General features: G+C 43.5%; 1 protein-coding gene across 1 annotated transcript; it reads right to left on the reverse strand.

Annotated features, from left to right (window-relative positions):
• Window positions 1-4,511: 4,511 nt before the first annotated feature.
• LOC124675091 (pentatricopeptide repeat-containing protein At5g13770, chloroplastic-like) lies at window positions 4,512-6,898 on the reverse strand. Its single transcript, XM_047211162.1, has one exon. The coding sequence runs from the start codon at window positions 6,755-6,757 to the stop codon at window positions 4,925-4,927; it is 1,833 nt and encodes a 610-aa protein (XP_047067118.1). The 5' UTR covers window positions 6,758-6,898; the 3' UTR covers window positions 4,512-4,924.
• Window positions 6,899-13,023: the final 6,125 nt, after the last annotated feature.

Genomic DNA, 13,023 nt, shown 5'->3' on the forward strand with positions numbered 1-13,023 from the left:
AGTTATCTTTCATTTCATCAGTACCTATTCATTATACTAGGAGGATTGGAGATAAATAGTTTAGTCCTACCACGGCATTGTGTACTCCTTGTAGGAAAAGTGGGCATGGATGAACATAGGGTGGAAGCCTCTAGAAGGTTTACTCAAGGCCACTCGAAAGGTATCCCGAGTTCAAAAATAAAAACCTACATAATACAAAATAGACCAATATGGACAAGAATAAAAGGAGGAACACAACCAAAATACATAATAGGAATCAAGGCCCTACAGAGGACCCAAGCAATTCACATCTACAAAAGGAAACACCACCATCATCGTCATCTTCATCCAACATCCAAGATCGATCTAGGGCAATATATCATTTTTCGAACACCACAAATCTTTGTCGAGTTCATCCTTTGATATGGCCGAGTTGTACCATTTAATCCCCTCTATACTATCCACACATCATACACTCCATGGGAAAGATGGGGGTTTACCCACATAATGGTGCATGTACCTGCATAAATCGAGTCTCTCATAACATATTATGACATTGGAGTCTCCACGATAAAATAAATCATGTACTTGCACAACTATTCTTGTGAGGTCATAAGATCTCCACGATTTATTCCTAATACACATGACCCTAGAAGTTAATTTATGAGGGTTCCAATATGCTAAAATATGTTTGAAGCTTACAATGGGTATTGGGAGTACACTAGATATTGGAGTTCACATAAGAACAAACAAACTATGTAGCAGAAGGTAACTAACGTAAATCAACTAGTTAGGAACTACCCCTTCGCCCTCGAGAACATCTAGTCTCATTTATTACAAACGACTGACTTATCCATGGTCTAATTTTAATGATTGGGACATCTCTGATAGCTATCTACTTTTATTGGTATTCATGTTATTTATAATTCCACAACACAATACTACTCAATTATCATTTCCAATATTTACAGTTATATTCCGTGCTATTACGATACACCAATTCATTCTTGCTCCAAATTGGGTTTAACACTCTTATTTATAAAAAAATTCTACAAACAAATCCTTAAACTTAGTGGATATCACCCTATAGAGGCAAAATAAACATACACAAAGGTAGAAAATGGACAACAATATGGTTTGAAAATGGTTATCCTAGCCATCTCTATTTTTCATATGCTTGAAGGTACATTGGTGGTCGGGTAGTTTTGGGCATTTTAAATTTTTCGAGAAAAGAGATATTTGAAGGAGTTTCTTTTATAGATTTGCAAGAATTTAATTTGCTGCTCCAGTCGACTATTCCTTTTGACAATACAACATGTCGAGATACATATATATGACTCAAAGTAAACTAGCAGATCTAATCTTCAAAGATGCCGCTAATTTTCTCATTTTGGGTTTAACCTTTGACATTTTGAATAAAACATGAGACATGTACTTGATAAATTTGTTAGTCCATCATTGAATTATCCTTAATCAACCAAAAACTATTGGTGGTCCTAGATGCACTTTTATATCATTAGAGGACCATACAAATACACATGTAACCTGATTTTTTTGCACCAAGTGGGACGAACAGAATCTAAATGTACACAAATAAACTTAAGTCAAGTGTTGTAGGGTTATTATCAAGCAAAAGTGGCTTGTTTGGTTGCCTACTAAACGTTGTAAGATATGACTATGAAACAACAAAAAGCAAGCAATGCCAATTAGTGAGGGTAGAAGAGGGAACCCAAAGATTTCCACCTCGTACACTCTAGAATTCATACTATTTAAAGTTAAGATAGACAATCCACTACAAGAATATTTGTTAGGCTCGTGCATTGTAGAATCTGTACCAAGAAGTACATGGATACTAAAATAGACACAACACATATAAAGAACCATAATGGATCGAAGTGGCACATGTTATTTCGTAAATGGATGTGCTTTTCACCTTTTTTTAGTGTTTTTTTTTGAAGTTTTATACGAATTTATATCAACAAATGTATTGAACTCATATTTTATAAGATAGAGTTCCGACATGGAATTTGTTATTTGTAACACGCAATTTGTATAAAGTTAAGTTTGAGATTTAATTTTACCAAAAATTATGTCATATATGTTAGAAATAAAATATGGTGCTTACAATTGTTTGATAAATTTCTTATCAACTAAAATCGATGATTGGTGAAATTGAGCGTATAAAAGTAAAAATATTTAGTATAAATAGCTGATAACCATTTATTCCGCCTCATCATTGATGTACAAAGTGATATACTGACGGAGGATAATGAAGGAAACCGTGCCTCCTTTATTCTCAAGGCGGCCTATGGGGATTGATACTGTAAACATAGCCATCAACATGAACTATATGGATGTTTATTTAACTTCCATTGTTTACTAGGTCCTTTATGTTTCGTTGAAAAGTTCTTTTATTAGTAGATAGTTTATCAACATATATGCTGGTGCAGCTTGCTTTTTCTCTGGCACAAATCAAATGGAAATAATAGAAAAACCTTTTTTATCCAAAAAAAAAGAGAGCATAGCTTCATCCTCTGCATCAATTGATGCATAAAACCCCATATAAAAACCTAATGCGAGCTCATGTTTAAAGTTTAGTATTGATAGAAAGTTATGCCTGCCACACTAGGCCATGGTATAGTTGCGATTGTACCATGGAATTTGATAAGCATACCAAAATGTTATACACTTTATTCGACATGATCATTTGATGATACATATGTGACAACTTCTTCTAAAATAGTCTGGTGCTTCAAGGAAAGTCGGAATCAAGCACACGGACTTGTAGTCTCAAGGAGCATTGGGACAAGAAAATATGTAGCTATTTAGGCTCTGTTTGGTTCAGCTTTTAGTACCAACTTCTGCGGTAGAAAAGCCGAACGCTAACCAAACGATTGAATCAGGCAGCAGATTACGCAAACGCAACCTCCTTCTGGACACGATAATCTGCAGCTGCTCAGACCCAGCTTCCATCGCGGTGAGAACCAGATTTTGGAGAAAATTACCCACTGCCACTCATAAGTCGTACCGCTTCAGCCTTTTTCTCTCCCCCAACTGCCAGCCCCGAGCGAAATCATCATGCCTTCTCCTATCTCGCATCTAGGACAGAGTAGCGGCCGGCTAGGGTTCCACCCGACTCTCCTCCTCCGCCGCCCCTCCGGCTGGAACGCCGGCAGCGAAGCGCACGGCTGGCCGCACCTCATCTCCGGTTCTGTTTTCCCGTTCTATCCCTGATTGGCAAGGCCGCTCCGCCCCGACTAGAAAGCCAGCTCCGCTCCGAGCAGCAAGTCAGAGCCAGCGCCGCCACTCGCTGCCCCATCCATGCTGCGCTCCGCCGGCCAAAAATCAACCATCACCTACCGCACCTACCCCGTGGCATGATTTCCCCTTTTAGTTCTGTTATTTGGTATGCCTACAGATGTGATCTAGTGTCAGGTGTGTTTCCGGCCGTCCGGCGATACGTATAATGGCGAGCTAATCTGTTCATAAGATGATCATGGAGTTTTATTCCGGCCGGTCGGCTGTACGCCTGTACACATCGATGGCTTTTAGCTCAGTAGGAGATGCAATTTGTTATTGTGGCTGCTCCTAGCTATACAACAACTGTTGATTAAACATGAAAATATTGATTAATTGAAAGAAAGTGACTATGTATATATCGCGGGATTGAATTATTTTGATAAAGATGAGGATTATACCTGAAGAAGCATGAGCCACACCATAAACACAACTATCACTTTCAATTTCGTATTATCTATAGGAATAAAACATAACGAAAATTTAAAATTGTCCCAAAATGACAATTTACATGTCAAACGGTGTGTATATAGTTGTTTTACGATCAATTAGCATATAAACAGTCTCTTTGAGCATCAGGGGTATTACGGACATTTCCAATCAAACCCGCAGTTCACAGTTAGTACAACCAAACAACTTTTGGAAAATCCACAGTTCTCACCTCACAGCAGCTTTTTCACAGTTCACAGTCCACAGCAGCTTTTTCACAGTTCACAGCTCAACCAAACACACCCTTAGCCTCAATTTCTGAAATCTCCCGCCATGTTCTTTTGTGTGTTTGTCTCCAAGGTATAGTCTATTGTGAGCATATATGTGTAATATGCTCATAATCATTTGGACTATACAATATTGTGACTAGACATTTCCCTAATACAATTCATTTTTTTAATAATATTATAAAAATCCCAATGTGAGCATATGTGAAATGTTAAGTATTGATACCACAATGGGCTATAGTACAACTGTACAGGGGTATCATTACATTCGGCATTAATCCGGAATTAATGATACCGACATCATAGAACTACAAAGTGTCATACCGATAATGACTGCCATTTTTTTCGACGAAGCCTATGTGGCATGCAGTTATAAAAAAAGAAATATGTACCTATTTAGCCTTAAATTTAGAAATCCAGATTGGCTCGAAGGTATAGCCAAAGGACAGCATATATGTTTAATATGTTCATAATGATTCGGACTATATAGTATTGTGACCTGATATTTCTCTAGAACAATTCAAATAAAAATTAATAATATAAAAAGCCCAATGTGAGCATCTGTGAAATGTTAAGTTACATCCGCCTCCACGGTGGGCTATAGTACAACTGTACACGAGTATCATTTTACATTTAACATTAATCCAGAATTGATTATTGAGCTATACAGCTTATCCGAGAAATCTCGAATGAGATCATTTTGGTGATACAAAGGTCGCACATTCTAAAATACATTTACAGTGTTAATGCTTCATGATGCAGGGAAGGACTGAGCCTGAGGAACGCAAGCATGTAAGCTTCAAGGAGCATCGGGCAAGCAAATATTTACCTATTTTGCTTCAAATTTACAGAGCAGTGCCTTTTCAAGACACCCAATCGCCATGTTCCGGTGCTGAAGATGAACACCAGGAACCCACTCCTGGAGTGTGACATCAAGTTTTCTCCTCCATTGAACTGAAATAAGTTTGGAGCCACCTCACATGAACCTCCAGTCCGGCTTCTCGGAGGCTGTTCTGGACGATCGTGTACAACCTCCTGTCCAGCTTTATGTCCTGCATTTTCATGTCCCTCAGCAGCTGGACAAGCTCGTTGAACCGGCTGGTTTTGCAGAACACCCCTACCACGAGACCAGCCAGGGTCTTGTCAGCCTTCCCCCCAGTCTCCTTGAACTCCTGGTAGAACTCAATGCAGCGATCAAGCTCTCCCGACCGGTTGAACGCGCCGATGATGGCCGTGTAGCTCACCCGGTCAGGCTGGACCTTGCGCCGCATCATCTCCTTCCAGATCTTCTCAGCCTGCCTGGAATCTCCAAGCTTGCCACGCATGTCCAGGAGGGAGTTGTACACCCAGACATTGGGCTCGCACCCCTTCTGCTTCATCAGCGCGAGCAGCCTCGTGGCGTCCGACGCTCTCCTGATCTGCCCATACATGGAGATCATATTACCATATGCCACCACACACTTGTCAAAGCCCCGGTCGATCATCTCGGAGAAGACGGACTCCGCCCTGTCGCTCCGGCCGAGCCGGCAGTACACGTTGATCGCCGAGGCGTAGGTGACCTGACCAGGCTCACACCCTAAGCCGATCAGCTTGTCATAAGCTCTGATGGCTGGCTTCAGGCCTCTCCTCTTCACAAAGCCATTGACAATCGTGGACATGATGCAGTCGGTGACCCTCAAGCCGATCTCCCTCATGTCCTTCGCAACGCCGAGCGTGTCCTCCAGCAGCCCGGTCTCGACCTGCATGATGATCATCTTCAGGAACATGTCCGGATCTCGCAGCATATCTTTCCTCCACGCCTCATGGTACACGTCTTCCGACGACGCCGTCTCTCGGGCATCTGCCAAAGCGCCGATGACCGAGGAGTAGATCGCGGCGTTCGGCGAGATGCCGTCCGCCTCCATCTCTCGCAGGCACTTGAGCGCATCCAAGGCCCTGCCTGCCCGTCCCAGCGCGTCGCAGGCGATGGTGTAGGTCTCGAGACAGGTTTCAGAGGGGTACCATTTCCGAGCCTTGTACTGCTTGAACAGCGATGCCACCAGGTCCGGCTCGCCCAACGCCCCCAACGCCGCCATAACGGCGCGGTAGGCGTCGGCGTTCACCGACAGGCAGGCCGCCTTCATCCGCTCGTACAGCAGCACCGTGCTCCGGTACATGTGCAGCTTGTTGTAAGCCTGCAACGCCGAGCTGAAGCACACGGCGGCGGTTGGGCCCTTCTTCCCCTCGAGAACCTCGAGCACCACGTCGGCGAGACCGAACTTTCTCGCCCTGACGCAGCTCGCCACGAGCCGCGCGCACGTCCGTCTCTCCGGGAGCACACCGTAGGCCCTGAGATCTTCGACCAGAAGCCCCAGCGAGCTCCACTGCTTGGCCCTGAGCAGCTGCACCACCAGCGCGTTCATCGTCTTCTTGTCCGGCCGGAACTCCGGCTGCTGCAGAGCCCGCCTATAGCACTCAAAGGCGAGCTGCTCGGTCTGCCGGTCGCTGCAGAGGCCTCGGATGAACTTGTTGGAGATGCCGAGCTTCGGAGCGTCCCGAACCGGCGGCACGGGCGCCGGCGGCGCCGGCGACGGAGCAGACAAGACATGGAGCTCACCGGAGAAATTCTTGGGCTCAAGAACAGGGGAAGCGCAGGACCTGGAGCAGTGCAGGACGAAAGTTGCGAGCTGCCGCTTGATCGTGCAGAGGGAGGTGCTGGGCGATGTTCGTCTCGATGGATGGAGAGGGGGGAGGGGAGGCCAGTCTGAGTAGCATTTGGCTGCCATCACGATGGAGTGGAAACTGGAGGTTGGGAATGGAAGAACGACGATGTTCAGGACGAAGGCACCTTATCCTGCGATGGAGGAGATTCCGTATCGCTGTTTTTTACGTGCATCTTGTGGTGGGAGTGTCTGTTTCGGACGGGTGGGATCTAGCCACGTGAGTTCCCGTAGAAACTCGAGGAGATCCATGACGTGGAGGTGTAGTTACCCGGCAAGTGAAAGAAGCTCAGATCTTGGGGGCAACACGAGGGGAAGCCACGGCCTCATTTGGCCTCTGGGGATGCTTGGTCCACGTAGCTCTTGCCCGGTGGACAGCCACCAGTTAACGTGTGATGCCACAGATCTGAAGTGCTGGCAGGCGAATTTGGGGTCCAAGACATCACGAAAGCTATCGTCCAAGGCAAAATTGGACTTGTGGTAGTACTTGACTTCTTTTCAATGAAAACATCACAAGCTGTAGCCACTTACGAGAGCCACAAGTTTCGGCCAATGTTCTGGCGACTCGACGACCAGATAAATTTGAAAGATGCAATTTTTTCCATTGGCGTCCATGAGGTCAATAATTTGAATGACCGATGGGATTGTAAATGAGAGGGAACTCATAAAAGCAAGGTAAAATGTGTTCATTTACGCGGCGGCACGCCCCGCCCTTAGCTATTAAATTATTTGTTAAACTATATTATATTATAAAAGTAACACAATATCCAGGTTTTTGAGGCATTCTAGAAGTGCTATGATCGAAACACTGTTAAAATAATGGAGAAGTGCTATTGTAGAGCTAAGGTTCGGAACTATTTTTGCGCACCCGAGGGTGACCGTTGTGCGGTGAAAAAGAGGGCAGTATAGACAAAATTCACTAGGTGATTTTGCGGAGATGGAATAGAAGAGAGTAGCATGGCAGTAGTGCTAGATTGTAGCTGCACTACCTGGAGGGAGGACAACGCGTGCCAGCTGAAAGAGGCAAGGGACGATGGAGCAACTTTTTCGTAGATAACAAAGAGAAGGAGGCAATAATAATCTAGATATTTTCGGAGTTGCTACAAAAAAAAGGCAGTAATATTTTCCCCTGTCGAAAGAGGGGCACATGGTGGAGTAAGTGTATTTTTCCGAAGGTACGGTAGAAGACTGCAGTAGCATATAAGCTATGGACGGTGGAGAAACAATGGTTTTTCCGAATATACCGTAGAAGAAGGCAATAATATTTTTCCCGTTTAAAAGAGGGAATTAGTATAGGTGGACGGTAGCATATATTTGTTTCCGAAGTTGCTACATAAGAAGGTAGTAGTATTTCTCCCGATTGAAAAAGGCTGCGGACGGTGGAGTAAGTATGTTTTTCCAAATATATGTAATTGTCCTTGATAAAAAATGTAAATAGTATAGGCAACGAACGGTGTAGTAACTATATTTTTCGATGGTACATCGTAAAGAGGCAGTAGTTTATTTCCTAGATAAAAGAGACGACCGACGGTCACAGTCGTGAAAGAGGCTAGTTGTGTAGCTATACAAGTAGGTGTGCTCGCTTCCATGTCCAATGACCGATCCAATGGGGTTGAACCCAAATCTCATCTATGAGTGGAATAACAACTATAGACACGCTATGTTCGTAAAACATTGAATAATGTGTAGAAACTAAACCTTTTTAGCTCCAACTTCCAAGCCTCTCTCAAGAGTGGTCCCATTTACCTGAAGGGTTATGTTTCTTGATTCTAAGAACTAGATGTGGTAACTGAAACTATTTGGTTGTAGAGCTCATAGAAATCCTCTATTTCTACTTTTCCTTTTTTACACTGCTCACATTCTTTCTTACTTTTCGTGACCACTTGCAACTCAAAATAGACTAGATTGAGTTGGAGTAGTTATTAGATCAACAAATTAACTATCTAACAATTTATTATGGACAATTTGGTGTAACCAATACTTAGCCTAAACTTGGTTATTTATCTTATTCGAACTAATATTTAGGTGGCTAAATGTGGATGAAAATCTTTGCGTCCCGAGCATAAGTTAAGATTACCTATTTCATTGCAATGTTGAACTTTAAGTTTCTCATGGATGTGTTTTTTGTTCGAGCAAGATAAAGGGGAGCTTGCAAAGTTTATTGGACAGGTTTAATACTCATCCTTCCCGATTTCAACGTTGGTATTCTCAATATATTATATTGACTTGTCTCTATAGTTCTATACTGATGAATAATTAACTAAACTATCTTATTTGTCTCATTCTGACTAAATACAAATTTGGAGGTTTTGATCACACAGCTATAACTTTCTCCCAAATTAGAACATTTCCATAGGTGGCACCCATGTACCGTAGGTTTTGCTCTTCAGTAGTATTTTCCCATGTGCCACTTATGGAACATTTCCATACTATGATTATGCAATACTTATGACTTTTGCCGTTTTATTGTGTCAAATAGTTTTGCTTATGTGCCATGTATGCTAAGGTTATATGTGAAGCCTTGTATGCATGCCTCGTTGAGTGTCACATTGAGAGGAAGATCTCACCCATCACTTTGGACAATTGTACAACAAATGCCAAGGCTATGGTTATATTGCCAGATAAGTTCGATACAAGTTTTCCCATGTTGGATGGTCAATTACATATGTCTTGTGTTGCTAGCATATTAAACTCACCTTTAAAAGATGGAATGAGTGTATTAGAGCATGTATATAGAGGTTGTGCGATAGTGTTGCATTTTGCTCAGCCACACCTAAAGTGCATGCTAAGTTTGAGAAATATTGGAAAGATATCGATGGTCTTATGTCCATTGCAACGGTTCTTCATCCAAGGTATAAAATTCACATTCTCAATGCTCTTTATGGCCCCCTCTATGGAAGAGAGCATGCAACCATAGAAATAGAGAAGGTGAGAAGTTTTTATTGATTAAATTGTGGAAGCAATATAAAGATGAAGTTGAAGGTGGTGATACATCAGATGCTTTTGTTGCTAAGCCATCTAGAGATGAAGATGAAGCAATGAAACTCTATGATATATATTTGTCTAGTCGCCCCGTTGTCCCTTCTTCATTAATCCATACATAATTGGACTTGTATTTGGAAGAAGCTAGACTGACTAGAACACAATAATTGGATACCATCAATTTGTGGAAGGTTAGCGGCTCGATGTTTCCTACCTTGCAAAAACTTGCTCGTAGTACATTGCCTATCCCATAACATTTGTGGCTTCTCAATCTGCATTCAACACTAGTACTGGAAGAGTACTCAATGCACATCATAGTAGACTTACTCATAATGTGGTTGAAGCTCTCATGTGCATGCAATCTTGGTTTCGTGCAAAATCTCTTAGGCACTATGTTTTTCACTTGCACCTGTTACTTTACTTTGCAAATAACTTTCCATTTACATACTAATGTCTGTTCTTCAATTGGCATTATGTGGTTGGGATTCTCCACTCTTTGCTAAATTTCAGAGTAAAGATACATCTATGTTTGTGTTGTGTTGGTGGCTGATGGTTGTTGTTTGTGCGCTGGTGACTGATGGTTGATGTCTACGAGGTGTTGTTTGTGCTAGTTGTTGGCTATTGGTTGTTAACTGTGTCGAGTGATGGGTGACAAGGAGGGTTGCTGTTAGCAGGTACCCGACTAAGGTGAGGAAGGCATGTGAGCGACTAAGTCAAGGAAGGCGTGGCTAAGTCTTGAGCCATAATTAGGAAGGAGACGGAGTTAGGATGACTTAGATGCATGTAGATTGAAGGATGGACATCTAAGAGTTGCGGCAAGCAAAGTCAAATATGGGTTGATTTACGTACAAAAGCCCATGAAGCAAGCCAGACCTAGCGAAGAGGAGGAAGAATTCGACTTCAACATGGAAGGATGCTAACTTTGGAAAAATTTGTGTGGACACTTGTAGTCGAAGTCCAATACGAATCCAGAGGAGGATTTTCCTTAGTGTAGCTTGATACGTCTCGAACGTATCTATAATTTCTTATGTTCCATGCTAGTTTTATAACAATACTAACATGTTTCAGTCATACTTTATAATGTTTTTATGCATTTTCCGAGACTAACCTATGAACAAGATGCCGCAGTGCCAGCTCCTATTTTCTGCTGTTTTTGATTTCAGAAAAGTTAGTTTACGGATATTCTTGGAATTGGACGAAACAAAAGTCCACGGTCTTATTTTCCACGGAGTGTTCCAGAACACCGAAGAAGAGTCGAAGAGGGGCCACGAGGTGGCCACCCCACATGGCGGCGCGGTGGGGCCCCTGGCCGCGCCGGCCTATGGGGTGGGCCCCTCAGGCGCCCCCCGACGCTGCCCCTTCGCATATATAATCTTTCCGTCGCGAAAACCCTAGTACCGAGAGCCACGATACGAGAAAACTTCCAGAGACGCCGCCGCCGTCAACCCTACCTCGGGGGGTTCAGAAGATCGCCTCCGGCACCCTGCCGGGAGAGGGGAATCATCACTCGGAGGGCTCTACATCACCATGCCCGCCTCCGGACTGATGCGTGAGTAGTTCATCCTTGGACTACGGGTCCATAGCGAGTAGCTAGATGGTTGTCTTCTCCTCTTGTGCTATCATGTTTAGATCTTGTGAGCTGCCTATCATGATCAAGATCATCTATTTGTAATGCTACATGTTGTGTTTGTTGGGATCCGATGAATATGGAATACTATGTCAAGTTGATTATTGATCTATCATATATGTTATTTATGTTCTTGCATGCTCTCCGTTGCTAGTAGAGGCTCCGGCCAAGTTGATACTTGTGACTCCAAGCGGGAGTATTTATGCTAGATAGTGCGTTCATGTCTCCATTGAATCTGGGGGAGTGACAGCAACCCCTAAGGTTGTGGATGTGCTGTTGCCACTAGGGATAAAACATCGATGCTTTGTCTAAGGATATTTGTGTTGTTTACATTACGCACAGTACTTAATGCAATTGTCTGCTGTTTGCAACTTAATACTGGAAGGGGTGCGGATGCTAACCTGAAGGTGGACTTTTTAGGCATAGATGCAAGCTGGATGGCGGTCTATGATCTTTGTCGTAATGCCCTAAGTAAATCTCATAGTAGTCATCATGATATGTATGTGCATCTCTATTTGTCAATTGCCCAACTGCAATTTGTTCACCCAACATGCTATTTATCTTATTGGAGAGACACCATGATGTCTACGGGTGCTTCTATTCTTGTAGACAGTGTTGGGCCTCCAAGAGCAGAGGTTTGTAGAACAGCAGCAAGTTTTCCCTTAAGTGGATCACCCAAGGTTTATCGAACTCAGGGAGGAAGAGGTCAAAGATATCCCTCTCAAGCAACCCTGCAACCACAAAGCAAGAAGTCTCTTGTGTCCCCAACACACCTAATACACTTGTCAGATGTAAAGGTGCACTAGTTCGGCGAAGAGATAGTGAAATACAAGTAATATGGATGAGTGTGAGTGGTAATAGCAATCTGAATAAAATATGGCAGCGAGTAAACATGCAACAAAACAGTAAACAAACGGTGATTCGATGCTTGGAAGCAAGGCCTAGGGATCCTGCTTTCACTAGTGGACACTCTCAACAATGATAACATAATAGGACTACTCTACACCCTTTTGTTGGATGATGAACACCACTAATTGTGTAGGATTACACGAACCCTCAATGCCGGAGTTAACAAGCTCCACAATATTCGATATTCATATTTAAATAACCTTAGAGTGCAAGATAGATCAACACAATTACACCGAGAACTAACATAGCATGCACACCTGTCACCATCACACTATGAAGGAGGCATAGATCACATCAATACTATCATAGCAATAGTTAACTTCATAATCTACAAGAGATTACAATCATAGCCTACGCCAAGTACTACACGATGCACACACTGTCACCATTACACCGTGCAGGAGGAATAGAGTACTTTAATAACATCACTAGAGTAGCACATAGATGATATTCAACTAGATCACATAAAGAGAGAGATGAACCACATAGCTACAGCGGAGACCTCAGCCCCGGGGGTGAATTACTCCCTCCTCATCATGGAGACAGCGATGGCGGTGAAGATGGCGGTGGAGACGGCGGTGGAGATTACTCCGGGGGCAATTCCCCGTCCCGGCGGCGTGCCGGAACAGAGACTTCTGTCCCCCGAATCTTGATTTCGCGATGGCGGCGGCTCTGGAAGGTTTTCTCGGGTTTCGTCAAAACGTATCGGTGTTTTAGGTCAGGAAGGCCTTTATAGGCGAAGAGGCGGAGTCGGAGGGGCCACGGGGCTCCCTCCCCATAGGGGGGCGCCCCCCCCTTGGCCGCGCCGCCCTGT

This window comes from Lolium rigidum, chromosome 7, assembly GCF_022539505.1.
Source record: "Lolium rigidum isolate FL_2022 chromosome 7, APGP_CSIRO_Lrig_0.1, whole genome shotgun sequence".
Classification (NCBI taxonomy): Eukaryota; Viridiplantae; Streptophyta; class Magnoliopsida; order Poales; family Poaceae; genus Lolium; species Lolium rigidum.